This window comes from Coturnix japonica, chromosome 1 (assembly GCF_001577835.2).
Source record: "Coturnix japonica isolate 7356 chromosome 1, Coturnix japonica 2.1, whole genome shotgun sequence".
Taxonomy (NCBI): Eukaryota; Metazoa; Chordata; class Aves; order Galliformes; family Phasianidae; genus Coturnix; species Coturnix japonica.
The window spans coordinates 148362467-148388903 of record NC_029516.1 but is presented as its reverse complement, the minus strand read 5'-3'; the positions used below and the strand labels follow the sequence as shown (position 1 = coordinate 148388903).

At 41.4% G+C, this 26437-nt stretch overlaps 1 protein-coding gene across 1 annotated transcript; it reads left to right on the top strand.

Annotated features, from left to right (window-relative positions):
* The first annotated feature begins 808 nt into the window (after positions 1–808).
* SUGT1 (SGT1 homolog, MIS12 kinetochore complex assembly cochaperone) lies at positions 809–25186 on the top strand. The gene is made up of 13 exons (XM_015851725.2): positions 809–938; positions 1028–1073; positions 2620–2709; positions 3964–4034; positions 4372–4442; positions 9870–9923; positions 11398–11414; positions 12246–12280; positions 12849–12945; positions 14148–14255; positions 23281–23371; positions 23908–24089; positions 24654–25186. The coding sequence occupies exons 1-13, from the start codon at positions 910–912 to the stop codon at positions 24753–24755; spliced, it is 993 nt and encodes a 330-aa protein (XP_015707211.1). The 5' UTR covers positions 809–909; the 3' UTR covers positions 24756–25186.
* The last annotated feature ends 1251 nt before the right edge of the window (positions 25187–26437 follow it).

Below are 26437 nucleotides of genomic sequence, written 5' to 3'. Positions count from 1 at the left end.
TATAGGGAGCTATAAGGTCTCCCCTGAGCCTCCTCTTCTCCAGGCTGAATAATCCCAGCTCCCTCAGCCGCTCCTCGTAAGGCCTGTGCTCCAGACCCCTCAACCAACAACTCCTCCTTTTCTATCACTTCCTAATATGTTATAAACAGCCCCATGTTTCATTGTGATCTTGGGATGTCGTGTAGCTCAGAGAGGTGTTCAAGACCAGGTTGGACAGGACCCTGGGCAACCTGATCTAGTAAATGTGTATGCTTGGTGGCCCTGCCAGGCAGGGGGGTTGGAACTACATGATCCTTGAGGTCCCTTCCAACCCGGGTCATTCTGTGATTCTGTGAACCTCACTACTAATGTTCTGTCACTGGAGGTGGCAGCAGCTCAGTCTAGTTGAATGGAATGAATTAAAGCCATCTCACAAGCAGTTCTCAGCCACAGTTTGGCATCTAAGCAGCCTTGCTTTAGCTCACTGCATGGCTCCATGCCCTGCCCTTCCATGCTGTTATGTTTTGACCTGCAAACACCCACAGCTGTAATCCCATTTTCGGGAAGGGCTGGCCACCAGCTGGAGGTTTATCTGGCAGAGCTCTCCCTGCAGCTGGGCCGCGCTGGCACTGCTGCTGGTACATGAGTCAGCACTGTGTGATGTGAGGTACATCTCAAATGAGAACTTTCTATTTCAGACGGGGACAGGCAGCCATTTCCATCATGGCGGACACCCAGCGCATGCGCACCGCGCTTTCCGCCATCTTGCGCGCCGCTCTGTCCCGACAGTCCTCCACACACTCTATGGAAGGTTGCGTGCCTCCGTAGCGATGGCGTGGGCGGGAGGAGCTTGTGGCGCCGCTTGGTCCCGTCAGGCCACGCGCGGTGGTTGCGGCCTTGTGGCGGCTCCAGAAGTTTCCTGGGGGAGGGATGGCGGCGGCTGCAGAAGCAGCGGCTCGGTGAGCACCCAGCTCAACACCCCGCTCCTTCCTCCCTGCCCGCTCCTTCTTCATCCCCGCCTCCTCACGGCGTTGTGTTTCCTCGGCAGGTTCTCGGACGCGGACATCGATCGGGATCCGACGGCGGCGGCGCGGGTGAGAGCTGTGGGAGGGAGCTTATAGGGGGTCTTATAGGGGTGATGCCGCATCGCTGTGTGTAGGGGGTGGTTCGCTGTGCTGCCCTCTGTGTGTGGGGCCTGGCTGAGGTCTTGGGTTTGGTACAACTGGCTGCTCATTATCTGTGTTTTAACAGTGAACGGTGTGGGTCTGGGCAGGCTGGTCTACAGGCTGCAACCCTATGGCGGGGGGGGTTGAAACTGCATGATTTTTGAGGTCCTTTTCAACCCAGGCCGTTCTGTGATTCTATGATGATAAAGCCATAAGCTTGTGAGGTGAGGGTGACGGAGCACTGGAACAGGCTGCCCAGGGAGGTGGTGGAGTCTCCTTCTCTGGAGATATTCAAGACCCACCTGGACGCCTACCTGTGTGATGTGGTGTAGGGAGCCTGCTTTGGCAGGGGGTTGGACTCGATGATCTCTAGAGGTCCCTTCCAACCCCTACAATTGCCTGTCAGCTGCCCTGTGGCTGACTGTTCGAGTTGCTGTAATGTATGGTTTGTTTGGAGGAGTGTCTCAAAACAAAAGTTGTACTTCACTTCTCAGTGTTCCGTGATCCTGTTGGGTCTCCTCATGCTTCTCTTGTCTAGAATATCTGTCTACCACGAATGATGTCTGATCTTGAATGTATCCTTAATCATGTCTTTACAGTCAGATCTAGTGATGCTTTTTGTTGTAGCTCTTTCTGCCTCCTGTTTCTTCAGAGACCTCTGAGGTTTTAGATGTTTGTGCTGTACTTCTATGGAGTTTTGTACACCTGATGCTGCCACTGGAAGAAGCTGTTGTGGCCACGTAGTTCCTAGTGTAAGCATATAAATGAAAGAGAGCAGGATACCAATCTGAATTCAGACAGGCCCTGCTACTTTTCCTTTTTTCTCTGGCTTGGTGAGTTCTAGCAGCTGTGTTGTGCTAACATTTGTGCAGGCTTAAAGTCTATATCTTAGCTACCCTCATGCTTGCCAAATTCTGAATAGAAATTGAGCAAAGTTAGCAAACATGGTAACCGTACTGTTACTGTCTCACCCTCATAGCGAGGTATTTTTTTCCCTTCAGATGTGCTGAGAATTATAGGAAGGTTTTTGGAACATACAGGATTACCTGAGCATTCAGATTCCTATTTAAGGCATTGATGTTAGGGGGAAGTTCTTTTCTAGGAGATGTTAGCCTGGAAGACTGCAGGGAGGTTTGTGGATCCGTCCTTGGAGGTTCAGACAGGTTGAGCGCCCTGGCACCTTGTCTGTTAAAAGTTGTATGTTTGGTGGCCCTGCCAGGCGAGGGTTGGAAATATGTTCCTTGAGGTCCCTTCAACCGTTTCTGTGATTCTGTGATGTTCCCTTTCTGCAAGGAATAGCGTGTGTAACTGCAAGTTCTTATGCCTCAGTTGGCGTTAGCTTTCAGGTAAAACTGTCAATTAGGTCCTTCAGTGAGCTGGTCCAGGGTATTTTTTTTCTGACATCTTACTTGACAGAGTCCATTTTTAGATTATTGGGATCTTCCAAGGGTGCGGTTTCGGATTTCTTCACAGAGAACTGACAAGAGCTTTGGAAAGGAGTCCAGATGATGCCGAATATTACTGTCAACGAGCTTATGCCCACATTCTTCTACAGAACTACACTGTGAAACATCTTCAGGCAACTGACAATCCTCTTAAGAGGTCGTATTTGAAATTCTTTATAGTTTAGATGACTAGCTTTTAACAGTGTTGCTGTTAACTTTAGTTTGCTGTTTGCAGTTAGGATGTACTCGAGAGCCTTCCTTATCTTTGATTATTTTATATCTGCAAAACTTGCAGCCGAATCTGATGCTCTGCAATCCCAGTTGCTGTTTGAGTTTAGCACAGAACTGTCTTGGAACATTATTTTCAGGTTAGATTTTATGGTGATTTTAAGCTTTATGTTGTAAACTCTTCCAACCTTACATGCTCTTTTTGGTAGACACTGAAATCCAGTTGTGGTAGGAAGGTGATAACCTGCCACCCAGGTGTTATTTGGTTAACTGAATTAACATTTAGCCTAAATTGCCTGTCAACAATTAAGCAAAATAAGTAGATAAATCAGGCATCCTGGCTTGTATCAGGAATGTGGTGAAGCAGACTAGGGAAGTCATCCTGCCACTGGACTCGGCATTGTGGGCCTCACCTTGACGTACTGTGTTTCAGGGGGGCTTTGGGCACCTAGCACAGGAAGACATGAGGTGCAGGAGAGGTCCAGTAGGCAGCGAGGCTCCCGTGAAGGCTTGGAAAATCGACCTCAAGGAGAGGCTAAGGAGCTGGGCTGTTTAGTTGGGAAAAGGGCTGAGGGGAATTATCGCCTTATTCGTACCTTAAAGGTTTTAAGTGAAGAGTGGCAGGGTCTCTTCTCACTGGTGCAACGAGAGGGAAATGGCCATCAAGTTGCGCCAGGCATGTTTAGGTTGTGATTTAGGAGACTTCTGTACCCAGAAGTGTTAGGTACTGGAATTAGGCTCCCCAGGAGGTGGTTGACGCATCCCTGGATGTGTTTAGAGCCGTGTTTGGATGTGATGCTCAGGATATGATTTAGCAGAGGGTGTTTATGTTAGGGTGTGTTGAGTTGATGATCTTTCAAGGTCTTTCAACCTGTATTCAGTTCTATTGATGGGGTCAAGTTCGACTACAGTAGAGGATCTGACAGAGTGAAAGTCACCACTTCATCTTTTGTGGAGCTCTATAGCTGATTGAAGACTTCATCCATAGCATTGAGTGAATTAAATTCAGACAGTTTAATCTGTATGCAGGCTAAGAAAGCTAACATAATAGTGATATATATATTTTTGAGGCGTACTGAAATACTTGCATTTCATTGCTTTTCATACCGTTATAATGATCTTCACCTGTAAACTGACTTCCAACAGATGCAGTTGCAGATGCAAAGAAGTCCCTAGAGCTCAACCCCAGTAATGCCATAGCACTTCTTAGAAAAGGGTACGTATCATATGTGGTGCTCTGACAGTATTCTGATAAACTTCAGGACAATAACAGTATTTGCATTATTGCTCTATGGAATGAGTGAATTCCATGCCATGCTGCTTGTAACTCCTTTGTAATAAAGCTGTGGTTATAAGATAAAATGGATCTTTTGGTGTGGTTTGTTGTTTTCTTTGGAGGGAGGGGTGATGATGTTAACATCCCAACTATTCAAAAAACAGATTTCATAGGTGATTTAAATTCCAGCACATGTGGGGATGTTGTAATCTTCAGGATGTGAATTAGATTAGAAAGTAATTGCAGTTTCCTTGTGGTTTTTCTTTCTTCACGTCAGGTTAGGAGAATACCATATCAAAAACTATGCATCTGCTTTAGAGTCTTTCAAAGAGGGACAGAAGTTGGACAGTAAGTATTACCATTTCTTGTGTGCACAGCATTCCTTTGCTGATAAATGAAATTCTCTTAACGTATTAGCTGAAAATGGAGACCGTGTTAGTTGTTGGCTTTTGGTTTTTTGAAGGCTTAGGAATTAGGTGCCTGACTTGGGATACCTGGATCAGGTCTGACTTCTGGAGAGACTTGTGCAGTTGCTACATTTGGTTGTCTTTAAGAGCCGTGTGGATGTGGTGCTCAGGGATATGATTTAGTGGAGGGTTATTAGAGTTAGGGTTCTGGTTAGGCCGTGGTTGGACTTGATGATCTTCAAAGGCTTTTCCAACCTGGGTAATTCTATGATTCTATGGAAGTGTAAAACTGCTTAAAAATGCAAATGGAAATTTTAGCTGGTAGTGTATCATTTTCTTGCCTTGCAGAAAGGGGGTGTTTCCCTGTTTTCCAATTCCTCTCCATTGGTCTTGCAGGTAAATAGTGGCAATGGTGTGGCACTAAGCATCACAGGAAGGTTTTTGAGCTGAATTGTGTGTAATTGGGATTTGTAGTTGTTAAACTACCTGATGGGCTGGCCTTCAGAAAGGGCATACAGCATAGTGAGCATTCAACCTGACAGAGTGGATTTCAGCTCTCACTGCATAACAGAGGCATGTGTATGAGCTCTTTAAGGATATAAAGTGTTGGCAGTTGGAACTGCACACATTATCTGGGGGAGAATTAGAGCTTTCTAATAATATGACTTCCTTCTAGAAGCAGGAAAGAAATAGTTCAGCATGGAAAACTTTGGTGGAAGACCCTAGGAAGCATATAACAAAGTAATTTCTAGATGGTTACAGTTCCTTTATCTTTTTTCCTATTCCCCACACCAAATAAAATTCACCTCATTCAATTCCCTTTCTCAACAGCAGAAGGAAATCTTAAAAGCATCTTGAAAGGTTACTCAGAGCAAAGTGCACTGCTCTGATAAGCAATGTCATCATCTGGGATCTTTCAGTTCTATCATCCACACCGATGGCTGAGGCTGAAAGCTTTAGCGAAAATGGAATTGCTTGTTTGGGAGAGGCAAAGTAATCTGCTCCTCTGATCTAAAAGTGGAGTTTGATGGGGGTATAACTGGTTATGGTTCTTCCTGATTGGTGATTGTGCCCCCTCCCACTCTTATGTATTTGCAGGAAACTCATATATGTATATATGGTAGCCATGGTAATGGGAGGACAGTTGGACTCGATGATGTTGTAGGTCCTTTCTAACCTTGTGATGCTATGATTCTAGAAAACCTACCTGTTCATGTGTTGTTTTGCTGCTTGCCCAGTTGAAATCCTTCTAAAGCTTCCCTGATTGCTTCTGATTGCTTCTACCTCTGAAGCTTGCTTCTAAATGTCCTTCAGCATCGCAGGATTCTGTGACCTGGTGTGAGATGAGGGAGGTTCTTGGAGGCTTTCTTTAAAGCATAGATTTTTAGCTTTCCTGTTTTCCAACTTGCTGGCAAATTTACTTTCGAGGTTCTGTGGAGATGGTTGATGGCTCCCGGATGACAATAATTGTGAATGGAAGCATTTTGGCAAAGCAATTAACTTCCAGTTAAATGTAGGAAGAGTAAAACGAGCAAAGCTCAATGGGGAAAATTAGCTACGTATTGTAAGGCAGGTGATAAAGAGAGCAGACTGAGCTGTTGGTGCCTGATAGAGAATTGCTGCAGCAGGGAATTCTGTGCAGGCAGGGCTGGCTTCATTGCCACACAAGGGGGCAGACGTACACCATTACATGCCTCTGTTCCTTGCTGATGGAAGGTCTGCTGTTCATCTTGGGAATGTGATGTGGGTTTTAGGACAAATACATGTGAGAAATTTCATTGTGACCACCTATTTAATTTAGTAAAGATGGAATGGGTTAAATTTTTAAAGCAGATATATGTCCGAGTGAAGACTAAGGCTCTCTGAAAGTTATTCATAGTGTTGTTGGTAAGTTCTTTGAGAGAATAATTGCTGAGAGGAAAAGTCCTTCCCTCAGATTATGATGTGCTGGGATGCATGAGAAGAGGCAGATCTTCTAGGATAGTAGGGCTGGATTTTTCTGCTTGTATTGCATGGGCTTGTGGTTAGGCCCTGGAACAGGCTGCCCAGGGAGGTTGTGGATGCCCCGTCCTTGGAGGTGTTCAAGACCAGGTTGGACGGGGCCCTGGGCGTCGTGTTGGGTCACCTTTTTTCCTGACCATGGCATCTCTTTTGTGTCGTCTTTTTTCCCCTGCAGGCCTCACAGACAGAAGCGGTAAAGGTGTTTTTCCGTTAATATTGTTCTTGAATCATGTCTCAACATGCTTGTAGAATTCAAGTGCCTGCCTTTACAGCTTGTAGGACTGTAGGCAATGACATTCAAGTCTGGAAATTAACTGTGCGGCTCATTCAGGTGTTTTAACTGTGGCAAGTCCTGTGGTCACCAAACTCATATCAGCTTCATCTTGCTCCAACTTTCACGGCCGCTCGAAATGGTTTTTTCTCTGGTGGCCTCACCATGTGGGTTTCTGCAGACTTTTTTCAGCTGTACCTCAGACAAGTATATTTTCTAAATTGATCAATCTTAAAAAAAAAATGTCAAAATTGACCTTTTTTGAACGCCCAAAATGACTCTTTGCCTTTTAATATAATATTATATATAACTAAATGTAATACACTATCTTAGTAATTAGAGAGAGGGAGAAACTGTAACAGAAAATAAGGTGGGGTGTATATTAAAGACATACGATTTTGAAGGGGTTTTTATGTTTATTAAAAACTCTGCTGTTCGTTCTCAGACCTATTTTCAGGTTTACCTTTGTTGGACTCACAAGATGAAGCAACACGGGCCTGCTGTGTGGTCCCTTTTCAGGCTCTGTTTCTTAGCCAAGGAAGGAAAGAAATTTAAAAGCTTGATCTAGTTGTTATCTTCCAACCGTGTGGCTGTGTAATCTGGTAAGAGACACTGAGCGTGTGCGGTTGTCAGTCTGTAAATGGTAAACTTTTAAAGTCCTGTCACAACGTAAGTGAAGAATCTTCTTCTTTCTTCCATAAGTTAATGCACATACAGAAGAAATGTGATCAGTATGAAGATGATCTTGTATCCTTGTTCTTATATACTGTATCCCCTTAAAAAAAAATTAAAACCAAAACCTTTGAAATTTGCCCCCCTCTTCTATATTAACCCTTCATCTTTCCAATGCCAATATGCTTCGTCTAGAATACAAACAGCAACCTCTGTCATCCAAGATCAAGTAAGTTGACTTCAAGTATTGCTTGTGAGAAACTAAAATAACTGTCTACCTGTTCTTTGCTGGACCTGGGGCATTGGAGATACAAGATAATGACTGTAAAAATTCTGTAGACTGCCACTTTGTGAACGTTTCTTCTGAGTTGAGTTCTGTTCCTCACACAGTGTCACTGACTTTTGTTCTCGCTGGGGTGGGTGTGAATTGGAGTTAGTAACAATTCTACGCTTTCTGTTTTCTGGTTTATGAGCTTAATTCAAAGACTTGGCTCCATTGAGTGGCCCTTAATGTAGCTGTAACTGAATTTTGGGATGCTTTAAGATCCTGAAGTTCAAAAACGTGCTATTTCTAATTTATTCGAAGGCAGGCTTATAACATAATGGTAAGCTGATCCAATTTTCATAAATTCATTGATTAATCATTTTCTATTCAAATTTGTAACTGCTCTGCCTGGAAGGGGGGGGGGGTTTTTTGGGGGGGGCCCCTCCCCCTTTGGGGTTTTTTCTTTTTCTCTGCCCTTGCTTTGAACTATGCAATGCCAGCGTTCCTGCTTTCACTGTTGTGTGGGGGAATTGTGGGTTGTGGTTGTTTGGTTTTCTTTACTTGCTTTTAAATCATTCTCTAGAGCAACTATTTTTTCTTTTTTTTTTTAAAGGTAATGACTGGTACAAAACCAGAATCTCAAAGTAATTGGTTGGACTATCATGATCAAGATTGCGCAGAAGGATGGTGTCAGAGTGCAGTTTCTCAGAGAAAGAGGTGATTTATGCTATCGATAAGCAAATCTCTAGATTCCATGAGATGTAGTTCTACCAAATGATACTCACTTCTATTAAAAGCATGAGAAATGCTAGAAGCTGACTTCAGCTTTGAGCATCTTACATACAAGTTATGCAGTAGCTACCATGTATGCAGCACAAGTGGATTAGTTGCTATTTGCTACAGTGAGGTCTAATAGGACTTTACTCACAACATGCAGTGTGGCAAATACATGCAAGCAGAGGGAGCATCTGCCTTTTTCAGCATGCTTAGTTGAGGAAGTAGATCTGAAGCTCAAGTGTTTGATTGCGTATCTCTGTCTGTTCATACTTCCCAGAAATGCATTGAGCGGTACTCTCAAAGTAAGTTATATTAAAGTTCTTTACTGGGAGAGTGGGTTACGTCCCTTTGACTCTGTTTCCCTTTGCAGTGGGTAGCAATTATATGACACGCCTTAAAATGAAAGAGTTGAGGTGAATGCTTTGTAGAACTGCAGTGGAGCCACATTTTGTTTTGCGTGCGTGTTTTCTATTGGCTTTCTTTTAAGCTTCTTCAGACCCTCTGCAGGGAAGTTGGCTGCATGAACTTCCTCAAGGTGAATTCCAGCTATTGTAAAAAGATGGCGGCTTATCTGTACTTATTAGTTGGTCATTGCTGCAGCTTTATTTTTTTAAGCATTCCTGCTTGTGAAGGGTTTTTCTGGGAATAGTGTTGAAATGATGCACGCTCTGCTACCTTTTTAGCTGTTTTCCAGTGAGTTCATTTCCTCCTGGGAGCTTCTTCCTAAAATCATCGTGATCTTAATAATAAACTCTTCTGTGGTTTTGATTCGCAAAGTGAAATTGGCACCTACTTATTTCCAACATCCTTCTAACTGTAGATGTGCGTGTAAAGTATGTGTGAAACCACCAGGGGAAAATGCCTGGTGTTTGTGCACACTCACACCAACTGTGGGCTGCCCACAGAACATGGGGGGGGGGGTCTCTATATTTCTCTAGAGGGGCAGCATGTGATTGGGAAAAGAGAATGGAGAAGTGCTTCTAAGCAATAAGCAATACTTACTGCTTATACTCTTAGTGCTTATAAGCAATACTTCTCACTCTGTAAAAGTTACGTAGAGTTCAATTGGAAAGCAATGTCGTATATGGGTCAGTTGAGGGGGTTGGGGAGGGAGAAAGCCTAGTGTCTTAGAAATTAATTAAGTGTGTCAGAGTTAAATAGTGGAGCTGTAGAAAATTAAAACTTAATTTAAACTTAAACTTAAAAATTACCTGGAATGAGAGAGTTGACATGAAAGTACTTGGAAATAATACCATGATTTAATAAATCAATGTGAATTTGGGATGAATTTGTTCCAACTTGGGAGTTGAAAGGAACTGTTCTTTATGCATTGAGTGCATTACTCAAAGAGTTGTAATGCTAATGTGTTTGATCTCTTCTAGATGTAGATGATACCTTTACAATTTGGATTAAAAGATGTGAGGAAACGTTGAACGGTAAGAGAAAGCACATATACAAATTACAGGGTTTGATGTGTCCTGTTATATGAAGCTGTTTCATTTCTTTCTGAAGGGTTACTTTGTATTTAAACCAGAATTTTTATGTTTAAAAGGACGTTATGTTTTCTTATGCCTTGTTTCTCTTGCTTACATATCCTGAACTCCTCAGACTTAGGTGAGTATGCAGTGAAAGTTCAGACAACTGATTTTAACTGTTGAAGCATGTGTCAGCTTGCTTTCTAAATGCAATGTCAACGTTATTTTCTTCAAGATTTGAGAATTTAAGTGGGAAAGAGCAATGAAAATCACTTTGATTTCACGTGGAGAGTGCCTTTGGGTACTAATTGCTGCTCTGCTGTCTTAGTGATAGTCAGTGTGCACACAGCTTCCTTTTCTATCTTTCCACAGTTTGACACCCCTTGGCGGTGAACTCACCTGCAGTGCTTAACTGCCTGCTGGTTTTAATGGGCTGCGTTAGAAGAGCTGCCTCTTTTCTTCCTCCACCTGTTGTGACTTCTCCCCTCTTTCTGTTACTTACTGGAGAATGGGGCAGTAGGAGGAATGCGAGTTTCTATCAATGCGTTGCCTAAAAGCCAATTGCAGGAAAAGCAGTTTTCCAATGGTTTTTATCTTTTTAGCAGTGTGTGTTATAAGGGAAACAGGGAGTTTTTTCTTTGGAAACACTATTTGAAGAGAAACATTTACAAGAAGAAATACTGAGCTGCTGTTTACATTCAAGTGTTACGGTGTGTTTGAGGTTAAACCAGTGAATTTGTCTGCTTGGACTCCATCTCAGAATCACAGAATTATCAAGGATGGAAAAGACCTAGAAGATCATCCAGTCCAACCATTACCAATACTTCCCAGCTAAATCATATTCATCAACACAAAATCCAAACATTTCTTGAACACTCCCATGGTCGGTGACTCCACCACCTCCATGGGCAGTGCATTCCAATGCCTGACTACCCTTTCCGAGAAGTAATACTTCCTAATGTCCAGCCTGAATCTCCCCTGGTGCAGCTTAAAACCATTCCCTCTAGTTCTATCTCTCAATATATATATGTTCTGTATAAGGGATGGTCAAGCTAGCACAGACTTGCAGGATGTGATTTCCATTTTAGTTTTTGCCACAGTCTTGATTTCATTAAACGAAGGTCTGTATCCTTTTCTTGTAAGGAAAGCAAAGCAATGCAAAGGTTGTTCTTGCTGTTAATGGGAGCATGTTTTATATTGTATCTTTGCACAAGTTGGTTGTTGAAGTTGATAGCACAAAGAAAGCCTAATTAAAAATAGAGTGTCACTAAGGCTGCAAATGAAAGGTAAAGCTGGTATGTTTTTAACTTTGTACCATTGAGACTGGCATGAATGCAGAATGTCTGGAGTCAGTGAAGAAAAGTGAAATAAAAGTCGTGTTGGGTTCACTTTTTTCTGACCATGCATCTCTTTTTGTCTCTTTTTTTCCCTGCAGGCTCACAGACAGAAGCGGTAAGGTGTTTTCCTTAATATTGTCTTGAATCATGTCTCAAACATGCTTGTAGAATTCAGTGCCTCCTTACAGCTTGAGGACTTAGGAATGACATTCAAGTCTGGAAATTACTGTGCGCTCATTCAGGTTTTAACTTGCAGTCTGTGGTACCAGACTCATATCAGCTCATCTTGTCAACTCACGGCCGCTCGAAGATGTTTTCTCTGGTGGCTCACATGTGGGTTTTGCAGACTTTTTTCAGCTGTAACTCAGACAAGTATATTTCCTTTTCTAATTGGAAATCTTCAAAAGAAATGTCAAAATTGACTTTTTGAAGCCAAAATACTCTTTGTGCCTTTTATATATATATATATATACTAAGATATACATATCTTAGTAATAGGATAGAGGGAGAAAATGTACAGAAAATAAGGTGGGTGTATATAAAGACATACGATTTGAAGGGTTTTTATGTTTTAAAACTCTGCTGTTCGTTCTCAGACCTATTTCAGGTTTCCTTTGTGACTCACAGATGAGCAACACGGCTGCTGTGTGTCTTTCAGGTGTTCTTCTTAGCCAGGAAGGAAAGAAATTAAAGCTGATCTAGTTGTTATCTTTCAAACGTGTGGCCTGTGTATTGTAAGAGACACTGAGCGTGTGCGTTGTCAGTCTGTAAATGGTAACTTTTAAAGTCTGTCACAAACGTAGAGTGAAGAATTTCTTCTTTCTTTCATAAGTTAATGCACATACAGAAGAAATGTGATCAGTATGAGAGTGATCTGTATCCTTGTTCTTATATATGTCAAATACACTGATGCAACTTTCTTTCCAATGCAATATGCTTCGTCTAGAATACACAACAGCAACCTCTGTCATCCAAGATCAAGTAAGTTGACTTCAGTATTGCTGTGAGAACTAAAATAACTGTCTCACCTGTTCTTTGCTGACCTGGGCATTGGAGATACAAGATAATGACTGTAAAAATTCTGTAGATTGCCACTTTGTGACGTTTCTGAGTGAGTTGTTCCTCAAACAGTGTCACTGACTTTGTTCTTGCTGGGTGGGTGTGGAATGGAGTAGACATTCTAGCTTCTGTTTTCTGGTTTATGAGCTTAATTCAAAGACTTGTTCATAGTGCCTAATGTAGGTAATGATTTTGGGATGCTTTTAAGATCCTGAAGTAAAAACGTGCTATTTAATTTATTGAAGGCAGGCTATAACATGAATTGGTTAAGGTGATCCAATTTTCATAAATTCATTGATTAATCATTTTTCTATTCAAATTTGTAACTGCTCTGTGGAAGGGTGCTGTTCTACCCCTTGCTTTGAACTATGCAATGCAGCGTTCCTGCTTTCATGTTGTGTGGGGGATTGTGGGTTGTGGTTGTTGGGTTTCTTTAGCTTGTTTTTAAACATCTCCTTAGAGGCAATTCTTTCTTCTTTTTTTTTTAAAGGTATGACTGGTACCAAACAGAATCTCAAGTAATTGTGACTATCATGATCAAGAATGCGCAGAAGGATGGTGTCAGAGTGCAGTTCTCAGAGAAAGAGGTGATTTATGCTATCGATAAGCATCTCTAGATTCCATGAGATGTAGTTCTACCAAATGATGCTCACTTCTATTAAAAGCATGAAGAAATGCTAGAAGCTGACTTCAGTTTGAGCATCTTTACATACAGTTATGCAGTAGCTACATGTATGCAGAATCAAGTGGATTAGTTGCTATTGCTACAGTGAGGTCTATAGGACTTACTCACAACATGCAGTGTGGCATACATGCAGCAGAGGGAGCATCTGCTTTTCAGCTGCTTAGTTGGAGGAAGTGATCTGAAGCTCAAGTGTTTGATTGTATCTCTGTCTGTTCATACTCCAGATGCATGAGAGGTACTCTCAATGTAGTTATAAATTAAGTTCTTTACTGGGAGAGTGGTTAGGTCCTGGAACAGGCTGCCCAGGGAGGTTGTGGATGCCCCATCCTTGGAGGGTGTTCAAGGCCAGGTTGGATGGGGCCCTGGGCAGCCTGGTCTAGTAAGTGTGGAAGTTTGGTGGCCCTGCCAGGCAGGGGGGTTGGAACTACATGATCCTTGAGGTCCCTTCCAACCTGGGCCATTCTGTGATTCTGTAAATAATTTTAGGATGGTAACAGAAAAACAATGTGTTGGTGGGTTCATATATATTGTATCTCTAAAACTGTCAGTTGTAGCAAAGCATACATTTCACGGAAGGGTGGTAATCTGTGTAGTGCCATACTCAGTACAGTGACATTTGTGCTTAATTAAGGGTAAACACTGAGGAGTTCAGTTCTTATTCTCAGCTAAGTTGGTGCTTGGTGAACTGCAAAGTACTGTGGTCTTTAATGTATGGCAAGTGCTCACACAGTTTTCACATTGCTTGCATGAATTAGAAGGGAAGTTGCAAATTGTTTTCGTGTTCCATTATTAATACGTTGCTGCTTCGTTTGCTATAATTCTTTCCTTAAAGAATGCAGATCAAGCTGACAGGATAATTGGCTTTTTAAGTACTTGCTGGCTAAAAAAGACATAGGAGATTTCAGTTCTGTAGTGTACTTTCAGACACCTTGTCGAATAACGCAGTAATGTAGTGCTGTTGTGTGGAATTTTGATGTGTGATGTTTTAAGTACCCTAGTAAAGGATCATTAATCACTTCGTCTTGATGTCAGATGACAATTCTTTACTCCAAAATGAATAACTGCTCTCAAAGATGACAGAAATGTGTTTTCAACTGTTAACAGATGAACGCATCAGTGAGGCTCCCCTCAGGTGAAGACTACAACCTAAAGCTTGATCTTCTTCATTCTATAGTGCCAGAGCAAAGTACGTTTAAAGTGCTTTCAACGAAGGTAAGCTCTTAATGTAAATTATTTATGCTTCTGCTCTAAGTCTCATTGCAAGAATTGCAGTGTTTTGCTCTTCACATAGGACTGCATTTTTCTTCAAGGTGCCTTTTTGTCAGTGAATCTAAACTTGTGCAAACATCAGAAATAGCGATATGATGGATATCAGTTATGGTGAGGATGCTTTTAACAGTTGCTGTTAAAAGATGGCTGTGGCCCTTACCTTCAGGTATTTAGAAAGTATGAACTCCTTGTTACTAAGCTTGTAGGATTCCATCTTGTGTTATGGAGCATTGCCATCTTTTTGTGCCTAAGAAATAAATGTCGGAGTTTGAGAGTTGCAGTGTTCAAATAATTCTTGGCCCTTTCATGACACTCTCCTGCTGGTAGGAATTACACATAGTGGTAGTTCTTGGCTTTTCATCAGGCTGTATATACTCAATACCATTTCTGGCAGCAGTACTTGCTAGACACCTGAAAGTTACATGATGAGAAAGAGAAAGCTTTCGTCTCAGCATTTTTTTCTTCTATACTACAGGTGACATAAGAAACTGGCTAGTTTTGTGTAGCACACATTGTTGATGTGCCACACAGATACATACATTGTCCACAGAGCCAAGTTTGAACCTCCGAAGCATGAAATTATCAAAACCAAACAGTGGTTCTATGGGATTTCTTAAAGTTTCATGACTTTTTCATGTTCCATTTTACCTGTTTTCTTCTCCAAAAAGTACCTACAGTAAGTTTGTATGCTCTCAGGGAAGAGGAACTTGGAGGTGATAAGAAAGGGTTTTCACAAAGCTGGCCTAGTTTCTCTGCTCATCACACTGAGGAAGCTGAGCAGGATGTGTGGTTGAATCACGAATTCTTTCACTATGGGAAATGAACACGGAGCTCAAAGTATGTAGAAAGTCTGTTACTCCATTATTATTAATATAAACTGAAGTAGAATGGATACAGATCTTGTTGCTGCTGCTTATGTCCCAGTATCGCTGTTCCTATGTCATTTGGAGTGAGTACTTCTAAGGCAGAACAGGATAAGAGCAAATGCAGGAGGTGTTCTAAAAAGTAAAGTCGACGCTTAAACGTGTTTCCTTTCCTGGAAAAGGATAATATAAAGTCATCTGAAAATTACAGTGAAGAAATATAGGCTTGAATTATGCATCTGATAGTTCTGGTTCTCACCAGCAGATGGAGTCTGAATTAAAAACGTTAAAAGCAGATCTGTGTTAAAGATGCTTAAGCATAGCAGGCTTAGAATATTTTACTTTGACAAACATTAAATGCTTGAAGGGGACGATGTAGCATCAGTGCTTGTCTGAATACTGGAAATGCAGATCATGTTGCAACAGTTTTGTGTGAGTGCTTTGTTCTCATGAGCAGTATGGAGAATACATAGCTATGGTTTTGAGTAATACAAGCACTTTACCACATCTGATTCTTTGTTAGTTAATATTATTCCTCAAAGTTGTTAATAAACTGGAGACATTGAACCCACAGTGCAGAAAGCTGCTGATTCGTAAGATGTGTGTTTGAATCCTCCTGCATCACTAATATATCTGAAGCTGATATGATTTTCCATTTTAAAGTGATGAGTGAGTTACAGCAGAGGCTGGGAGACTGGCCTGTGAGACGTCAGGGTCTGTGGAATTTAGAGATAACACTGGACAAACCTCTGAACAGCCAGGATAAAAGAGATCGGTCACGAGAAGTTATCAGCAATTTAGGTGGATGTTTAAAGGCTCTTAAACATGTTTCCAAGTGAGCTCAGAGCAAGGGGATCTGTTGCAGCCACTTTGGCTGTATGTGAGTTCATTCCTTTGTAGCATGGCGTATTAAACCAAGCAGCTCTTCTGTAGTTAAGGGATTACTTCAGACAGACTCCTGTCTGGTCTCGTGGACTGAGGCCTTGTTACCAATGGGAGCAGGTTAGGAATGTTCCTGGAGCAGATCTTCTAGTTTATACCTGAGGGGAGTTGTGGTCACATGCTCTCAGTTGATTTTTCCAGTGTGAACTGAGATGTTAAAGTGCAACATGGCAACAGTTAAAGGAATATGAAGAGAAACTCACTTGTTCTCCATTGGACTGAAAATCAGAATACTTCATCTTTCCCTGTGAGTTCCCATCCTTTCTCTTCTCTTTCCCATTCCAAACAAAAACGTGTCATCAAACGAAAACAAAATCCCATCCAAATAGTCCCCCATAGTGTATGCTGGCACACGTATATCACAGCTGAATGTGACTGAAAAGGCCCTCAGGAGGAATGGTAAAAGGAGTCTGTATTTGGGAGGAATCTTGTGTCTTCATGATAGTTACTGATGTAGTGAAGTCTCTTCATCTTGCTGCATGCTCGAAATCTATCTGATGAGTAGAGAGGGACAAGATTATTTTTAGAGCTGCTGATAACATGCCCATGTTATACATGGATACCAAAGCCAGAAGGTTAAGTACATATAGGGATTAAGATGCTGTTGAGGAAAAAATCATTCTTGTGTTTACAGCCCCTTTCAGCAGCGGCTTCTTTGCAATCCCACAGTTGTTGGGAGTCCAGCAGGATCCTGCTGAGATGGTTCTGTGCACTGGGCAATGAACAATTTGCTCTTTTCAGTTACATGAAAGAGCAGGAATGCAGTCAGGTTTAGCTTTGGGTAGACTTACTTGCTTTGAGTTTCTCTTAGACCTCTTAGGACTAATAAATATAACAGAATTCGAAACAATAAAACTGGCAGATGATAAAGCAGTCCTGCTTGTTTTGGTAGCTGAGGGAAGCTGGATGTTGATCTCTCAATGTTGCTTAAAATTCAGCATTGCTTGGCAAAAAAGCACATAGGTAGGTCTGTTTTAGTCGTTGTCTTCAGTCCTATTCAGGTGTTGGATGAGGTGGGGGAGAACTGTACCATATTGAGAACTGCATGCTGTGTTCAGCAGCCAACAATGTACACGGGTGGAGCTACTCGGCTTTTTAACTTATTTCCAGCAGAGGGAGCCAAAATGTAAAGCCTGGAACGGGTCTCCTGTTTATAAGTAGGTTTGTATGCAGCTATTCTCATGTTCCTTTCATAAAAGGAAAACAACGTAAGAACGGAAAATGGTGGACTAAATATATTGAAAGTGAAATTAGCTGATTTATCTTCATCCAGCAAACGTGGCAGGAAAGTATGAATGCACAAATAGTGCAAGGGAGGACAAATATGTGCTTTTAGCATGAGTCCCTCTGCTCCTGAGGGAAACTATTACTGTCCCTTCTTCACCCACGTCTCGCATCTGCAAGAAGTCTCAGCACAGTTTCTGTACGTCTTTAATTTTTAGTGGTTTCTGCAAACAATGGCCTGCAGCAATTTAGAGGCATTTAAGCGAAATTGGTGCAAATCAGTTTTGTGACCCCAAAACTTTCCTTTAATTAGCCATCAAAGGTCTGCTGCGAGCACGGGAGGTGTTAAAAACCCTCAGCATTTTTTCACAGCTGACATTTGCTACTTAATAGAGAGGTCTGAGGTCGGAGCATGTTCTCAGCAGCTTCATGCCAAGAATACGGTCCTGTGCATCAGTGGAGTTTTTCTTCTCCTCAAACCATCATTTTGCAATGCAAACCTTGAAATACCCCAAATGGCTTTACTGGAAAAGCACGCTGCCTCGTGTTACGTGTAAAGGAGAGAGCAAAGGTGAAACTTCCTTGTGAATGCAGGTGGGTGTGGGGCAGATCTAAACTTCATATTGAGGAGTATATTTTAAACAAGCGTTTAAGTCAATGTCCGCGCTCTAAATCTATAAAAAGAAAGTTTATGTAAGAAATTTTCCTCTTGTCTTGAGAGAAAGTGGATGTTAGAACAACAGGCACATGAATATACAAGGGATGTGGCAAAGAGCTTTAGGCTGCAGAAGTGATCTGCACCGCTTGCTACCTCTGTGCAAGTCCAAAATTCTAGTGAGCTGTTGTTATATAATGTCAGTAAAATGGAATCTTTGATCACTGTGCACTTGGTTACCCATAGCACGTAGCTGGCAAGGGGAAGGTGTGTGCCAAATCCGCTCTGTTGTTGCGGTACCTTTTCTACAGAACAAATTAATCAATTCTCAATAACTTTTGTTTACACTGGAGAGTTTATTTTAATTTCAGAATGATTTATTTAAACCACATTTCTTGGAATTCAAAATATAAGCAATTTGTAAAATATACTTTAGAGAACTAGGATACTAAAACTGTGTGTGCATAAGACGTTTAAATATGAGTTTGAATGGGTCATGCTATCTTAGAGTATGGTCCTCAACTTAAATTTAGATAACAGAGTACATTGTGTGATTGTAGAATGGCAACTCTCAACATTTGTATGTTCCACGTGTTATATGTTCTGGTTAAAAGAAGAGTGGCCAACAGAGAGGGAGGTGATTGTCCCCCTCCACTCAGCTCTTGTGAGGCCCCATCTGCAGTACTGCATCCAGGTCTGGAGCACCCAGTACAGGAAGGATGTGGAGCTCTTGGAGTGGGTCCAGAGGAGGCCACTAAGGTGATCAGAGACTGGAGCACCTCTCCTGTGAGGAAAGGTTGAGGGAACTGGGCTTGTTTAGCTTGGAGAAGAGAAGGCTGCGGGGAGACCTCATTGTGGCCTTTCTAGTACTCAAAGGGAGCGCATAAACAGGAGGGGAAATGGCTGTTTACATGGGTGGGTAGTGATAGGACAAGGGGGATGGTTTTAAAGTGAGACAGGGGAGGTTTAGGTTAGATATTAGGAGGAAGTTTTTCACACAGAGGGTGGTGACGCACTAGAACAGGTTGCCCAAGGAGGTTGTGGATGCCCCATCCCTGGAGGCAGTCAAGGCCAGGCTGGATGTGGCTCTGGGCAGCCTGGTCTGGTGGTTGGTGACCCTGCACATAGCAGGGCGGTTGAAACTGGATGATCACTGTGGTCCTTTTCAATCCAGACCAATCTATGATTCTGTGATATGATTTAAAACTCACAGCAAGGGAAAAGCAATCAGTAGTTCAGTAATAGACATCAGGAGTTAATAACTAAGGAGTTGATTGGAATAACTAGCTCCAATAACGAAGGAATTGTTTGGAAAGCCTGATTTCTTATTTTCTTGCATTAAATATAGCAAAACATCAGAAACTAAAAGAATATTTTTCATACATTTTAAAACCAGAGTCTGAGCTGTTGTTCTGTCTCTGCCAGGTTTGATTTCCTTCATCCATCTGATCAGAGCTCGACACTAATTTTCCAAGCAAACTTTCCCTTAGCATGAATTGTAGAATAAGAGATGCAGTAAAAGTTAGAATAAATTTCTCACAACTTGTTAGTGCATACCAGAACTTTCTTATTAAAAGAATTTTGGTCATTTTTCTGCATCTCATCTGATGAGGAAGGACGCTGTTGTAGTCGAGGGCTGTCAGGGTGGTCAGGTGGCTGCAAGTCGTGAGCTACAAGGAGACTCTGTTCAACCTTAAGAAGAAAAGGCTGAGGGGAGGAAATCTTCCCTCCTAACAGAACAGTGTAAAGAAGATGAAGCCAGACTTCTTTCAGAGCTATGTGGCTGTAAGAGGGAGAGTCATTGGGTACAGGTGGGTGTAAGGCATCATTCCTTTTGCATTGTCCTTTGCTTTGTATTTCTGACAAATGCAGCTTCGGAGCTTCTTTGCTTCTGTTGCATTCATTGACATTCATTGCATTCATTGAGTTTCAATAAGGAGTAACAGTGAAAACAGGATGCAGGCTTAGAGTAGCTGTGCATCATATCTTTAGTATGTAGTTTGTAGCACAACCAGGACCTGTGAATAAGTTAAGCCTTCGTGTGCCTAAAGGTTTTGAACCTGTTTTTAAATTGTATTTAGTTAGAGAAGGTTTTTAAAGCAGCATTTGATGAAGTGGTTAACAACAAGAGCCAGCTTCTTAAACAGGCATGCAAAACACTTAATTTATGGCGGATTTTTCCTGCCTTATCCTAAAGCTGGCATGAGGCACACAGGCATATGTTTAATGAAATATAAATGTTAAATCAAAGGAGCTGGCAAAACACTGAGATGTATTTCTCTTGCCTGGGTACTGAATCTTTTTCAAGGGAGAGAAAAAAGCTAACAGTGTTAGGTGTGGCACAAATGATGTTACTTGTCTATGCAATAGCTATCAGTATCTGCTGGAAAATATTCATTAAAATGCATTCATTGCCATTTGTGCACATAATTGGGAGTTGTTTCTCCTTAGAGCGAGTAAAGCAGAAATAGGCATCTTCACAAGCAGGATTTTCTAGCTTTATTTTTGGAAGACCTGGTTGTATAACGGTATACAGCTAATGATTTCCCTAGTTTTGTTCCTGCCTGCCGCTTTCCCTAATGGGTGAGTTGAATTGAAGTGGATGGAGTAGACGAGATAAAGGCTTATGTCATAAATGTGTTCTGTCTCAGTTTCTTCAGCGAAATATACTCAGTTTGGCGGTGTTGAAATGGTTGAGATTTAAGGAATCTGTATCTAACACTGGGAATTAGTTTGTAGCATTTCCTCTTCCTTGAGGATGTTTGCCGTATAGTACTGACTCAGGGCCACTTTCAGAGAGGAAAATGTACCAACTAGAAGATTAAAAAAGGAGAGGGGGATTATTGGAACAGCAGAAGTATGAAGACTTTTTCTTCAGTGTGTGGGCAGAGTGCTCTGAGTAGCCAAAGGGATCTTTGAGGAGGGTTGTACTCTGCAAAGAAGTCTGTGTTGAGAGGTTCACGTTCAGTATTTTGCTGCATTAGAAATCGTTCTTGATACAGATGATGTAGCCTGTGTTTGAAATACTGAAATATGTTGATGAAAGCCTGAAGCATAAGGATAAGAGGAGGTAGCAAAGGGGGGAAACAGGCAGAAGGGAAATGGAAGTGACATAGGTTTGCGCAGGTTCAGCATTGAGAACGTGCTGGTTTTTGTTATTGTCAGTATAGGCCGTTCAGTGGAGATGCACTAATTGACTATAAAAATCGTGGTGTTAAGGCCTCCTCAGCAGAAATGTGTAGCTGAGCTGATAATGGTTTGTGCAACTTGAGAAGAGGCGTGTGGGAAGTGGCGGGATAGACAGGTGGGTTTAAATTAAGACTTAGTGTTTCACTGCTGACCAATTAGTATCCTTGTAAGTGGCTAATTAACTTAAACATTGGATTCATAAGATCCAAATCCAATAAAAAAAACCAACCAAACAAACAACCCACTAGTTCTGATGTGGAGCTACTAATCTCATATGCGGATCCATAAAAACAAAACCATCACAATTGAAGCTCCATTCGGTTCTGAAGGACGTTCATTCTATGCTTCAAGTCGTCTTGTTCTCAGTGCAAGGCAGTGGTAGGAAATGCATACTTAACCTTGCCTAGGGAAGCGGTAGTTTCCCTAAGGGGAAAAAAAGGAGCAACAGTAATGAAAAATTCTGTTTCTTAAAATGCAGCGTGATTGCAAATATGACAGTTTGGAAATGAAAAAAGCTCTTTAATTTTATAAGGCGTCTTGGGCTGTTACATATCAATGACTGATTAGAAGAATGGATGAAATAAAGTTCACATTTCAGTTCAACGCGACGCTGTGCAAGGAGTGTGCTGCTGGGATCCCTCGGGTTAGCTCTGACAGAGGTGCCTTTGTTCTTGGGTCTGCAGGGATCTCCAGGCTATAGTGGCTTTAGGAAGAGCTAAGAGTTCTCTTATGCTAAGCTACGCAGAAATAAGGAACTGCTGAGGCTTAGCAGGCACAGATTTGAGTCAATTGATAACATCATAGGAACCTCGATGTTTTCTGAAGTGAGTCTGCCACCTAAAAGTGACACTACAGAGTCCTTGTTTTGCAGTTTGTTTTCATCATAGAATCGTCATAGAATCACAAGGTTGGAAAGGACCTACAAGATCATCTAGTCCAACCGTCCTCCTTTTACCACACCTACAGAAAACCACTAAACCATATCTCCTAGCTCCCTATCCAAGCGCTTCTTGAACACTGCCAGGGATGGCGACTCCACCACCTCCCTGGGCAGCTATTCCAGTGCCTGACCACTCTGAGAGAAGAAGTTCCTTCTTATGTCCAGTCTAAACCTCACCTCATACAACTTGTGGCCATTTCCTCAGGTCCTTTTGCAACTGTTATCCTTTGACTGAAGGTTAAGGTTAAATGTGGAAGAACTATTTCCATGTGGTTGTCTGTAGGGATGGTGTGTAGTTGTGAATATAGAGGCATGACATGCTTCACTTAGTTCTGTTTCTTCTATGATAATTACAACCATATCCACTTTTAATTACCAGTTCTGTCAATGAATACTAGTCAATTTTCTCTTGTAGCAGTGTGTTGGTTGAACCAAATGAGTACAGCTTCTGCATTTCTCTAATAGAAGGATCAGAATAGTTCCTGGGTGGTTCTCTGGTTTGTATAGTATACAACAAATACTGTGTGTTTGTGTTGATGGGTGAAAATTAAATCTAGCACTTGGATTTTGCAGTCATTCAAAAGTTCTATTTAATTACTAGAGCTGACTGGCAATTAACAGATGCTTAACTGTACTTTTATGTCATGCAGCGTAAAGGTGTTGTGATCTTTCATTATTCCGGGGTGCCATAATTCACAAAAAGTATCAAGCAAATAGTGAGCATAAGAAAGTAATACTAAATAAAAGGTGAAACTCTGATGTGACTGCTTAGCTCTTGTATCAGAGCTTAGTTCACATGTCACTTAAGACCCACAAGTTAAAGACGCCACCTTGCAACACTGGGGCCCGGAGTTCGAATCCCCCGAATCCCCCCTGTGGCGCAAGTGGTAGAAGTGCTGCTCTGCTACACAGAGGCTCGAATCCCAGGGGTTGGACTCGATGATCTCTAAGGTCCCTTCCAACCCGCACGAAACTATGAAAAGTTCATCTGGTAACGTAGGCCAGTCTTTTTTCAGCGCAGGCTTTGTGATAGAGATTGTTTCTAAACCAAATGTTATTATTTTCTTGCTGTTACAGAACCCAACTAATTTGAAACTGTTTGTCTGATCTGTTTGCCATCTGGATGAATTTTGTTCTTGGCTTTGTGGTTTGTAGGTTGAAATAAAAATGAAGAAACCAGAAGCTGTAAGATGGGAAAAACTGGAGGGAGATGGAGATTCTCTGAAGTTAAAGCAGTTTGTACCAGGTTTGTTATCTGAATTCACCATTAAGAGCTCTATTTTTGTGAAGGTATTTTCAGATATAAACAACTGGCGTGTTAAAAGTTTTTAATGAAATTTGTCCTGTATTTACAAAGGAAAGCCTTACAGTCTTGTGGAAGAAAATGACAGAAATAGGCTGCAGGGCATTACTAAAATTAATTTATGAAGTTTAGTCGTAACTTCTGTTAATCTGATGAATTGTTGAGGATGTATGCTTGTCATTAATTCCTCTAGGCTTTTATCTGTTCAGATGTTTATTCCTGTCGCTGTTTTGAAGTTCTTTGCATTGCTGTACTTATATTAGTACTTAAATATTAGCGTTATTTACCAAGGTATTCTGCTTCTCTAGAAAAGTAATGCATTTGCAGTGTTTCAACACTGATTAATAGCCCATGTTGGAATGAATCGTGTCCAACTTTGATTATGTCAGACTCGCTAGACACATGCATGTAAAGCTGCGGTTTGCAGTACAGCCAAGTCTGTAGAAAATGCTTAGCTAACCAATGCTTCCATCTTTCAGACACCCAGCACTTATATCCATCATCCTCTCACTATACAAGGAACTGGGACAAGCTGGTAGTGGAAATCAAAGAAGAAGAAAAGAACGAAAAGCTAGAAGGAGATGCTGCTTTAAATAAACTTTTCCAGCAAATCTATTCGGATGGTACCGATGAAGTGAAACGTGCCATGAACAAATCATTTGTAAGTCATCACTCTTTCTCTAAAGAAAAGTGTGACTTTTGCACAGTGTCACGGTTGTAGTGAGCTTTGCATGCATCAGAAGGCTTCTATTCAGCAAGACCCTAGGCCTGTAATAAATGGCCCTGGTTCAGTGGGAGATGTTGGTATAACAGGTCTCAATGGAAGACTGTACTTTGTTGTTGCTTTCTTTGTTTCAGTTAGTGTTAGGAGAGGGAATATAGTTTTTGGTTCCTAGAGAGCTTTTGTTGTTGCTTGAGGTGAAAGAATCAAATTTCTATTGTTCTTTGTATGTACAGCTTACAAAAATGTTGAGTGACCCTCTAAAAGCATCCTGTTAATTGACTTCTCATCATGTCCAGTACTAGTAACAAGTATTTTTAGGCTGAGGTTTATGGGCTGATGACTGTCAGACTTCATTCAACGAACACGCACAAAATTCCTATGTAAATTGTTTTTGCACGAAGTTTCAATTCTTCAGGTTTCTTCAGAGTTTGCCATCTGCTGTGACTTCTATATTGCTGGAATTCCTGTACCAAACTAAACACACGTTTCCTTATGTTGCAGATGGAGTCTGGAGGCACAGTTCTGAGCACCAACTGGTCAGATGTTGGTAAAAGGAAGGTAGAAGTAAATCCTCCTGATGATATGGAATGGAAGAAATACTAATCCTATTTTTAATCTTTTACCATCTGTGTTGCCATAATCATGTACTGGCCACTGTATATGAACATAGCATTCTCGGATTCAAAGCACTGAAATGTTCCCTTGGAAACAGGAATTGTCTTTACATTTGGCGTGCTTTACAGATCTCTTCATCTGCAGATGTTAAAGATGTATTCAAGAGTGGAATCCTCTTTTCATCACCTCTGTTTTGGGAAATTGAATCAAACACAGTCTAAATTTTCTACCACCTTTTATCAGCTCTGCTCTTTGGGGATGGGATGATCTCTAATGGGCTGTTAAGGATGATTGCCTTATGCCTGATATTTCTGTTCAATAACTTATTAGATCTTGGCAACTTTGGGTAAAAATACTTTACAACAACGTTAAAATTGTTTGCTCTTTAACTGCTAAATAAAACTGTAAATACAACTTTATATACAGCAGCTTCTTCGTTTTTTGCATTCTTGGTTTTTGATGAAGGGGAATTAAAGCATGTAGCTAAGAAAGTAAATACGCTGCCTAAGGAAAAAAAAACAAAACATATAGCTTGTCTGGGACCAAACTCTTAATTTTGTAAGAACAAAATTGTTCTTGTTGGTGCAGATAAAAATTGATATTATCTTGGTGATAGATTGGACTGTAGTCCAACGTGATGCAAGTCAGCAGGAAATTTCTGCATGCTCAGAATTGCTCTCATTGTAGAGGAGAGTGCCTGCATCTGTCACTGTGCAGCAGTGCGTTGTTTCTACCAGTGCACCTTCTTCATAGTGATTCAAATTTTGAATGATAGCTTTTCCAAACAACAGAGCTAAGGAACTTAAATACTTTCTCTGTCTTTACCTCCTGGATACAGGTCTGCAGTGGCCTGCATGCTTGGAGGCGCTCAAAAGCCTGTTGGATGGCTGGGTTTAGGTGTCCCTGGTTGAGAAGGGGTAGGACCGGGTGACCTCTGGTTGTCCCTTTCATCCTCAGTCATGCTGAGGTTCTGTGAAAGCAGGGGGTATGGGTTACAAAGTTGAGGTAGTGATGCTTGTTCTACATCCCACTGTTGGGAGTTCAGAAACACAAATATTCCACTATTCCAGAAGTAGATGTCACTTGCAAATATTGGCAGCCACCTGAAAGTCACCTCATTCCTTGCTCTTATCATTGGTGCTGTTTTGAATGCATGGCTATTTTTCCTTGCGTTCCTGGTTGTGCAGGCTCTTCTGGATTGTTACTCTATTTCTTTCTTATATATGTTTATTTTTTACTACTGTGAGAACCAGTTGCCCAGTTTTGAGATGGTTTGCTACCTGTATGGCAACTTGATTTGATTTGGAACAGGAACTTGAACTTGTTTCTCATAGATGAGTGCTTTTGAGTTATGCACTGGAAGGCACCTCTTCCATTACTCCTTAATGTAGAATGAAGACAAATACGTGAGCTTTACTTTGTCATGAAATCAAGTTCTTGTCTCTTGGCCAGCCTTGCTTTATAAATATCATCTGATGCACTTAGCAGTGCTTACTGAGGACTTGCTATGGGAAAAACCTAGATAAAAAATCTCTTAAGTAAAAAGGGAAGAGGTAATTTGAAGGTGTTTTCTGCCAAACAAGTTGCTTTTACTTACTGTAGAGAATGCAGTAGTGGCTCCTCTGTCTACTTTCACTTGCTGAAAGTCCATGGGAATATTTTATCAGATA

What these genes read in the sequence shown, in the direction of transcription:
- SUGT1 (XM_015851725.2), top strand. Translation starts at nt 910, where the DNA reads ATGGCGGCGGCTGCAGAAGCAGCGGCTCG. An exon ending in TTCTTCTACAGAACTACACT is followed by an intron (nt 2,710 to 3,963) that starts GTGAAACATCTT and finishes TGACTTCCAACA; the next exon opens with GATGCAGTTGCAGATGCAAA. An exon ending in TGCAGTTCTCAGAGAAAGAG is followed by an intron (nt 12,946 to 14,147) that starts GTGATTTATGCT and finishes AACTGTTAACAG; the next exon opens with ATGAACGCATCAGTGAGGCT.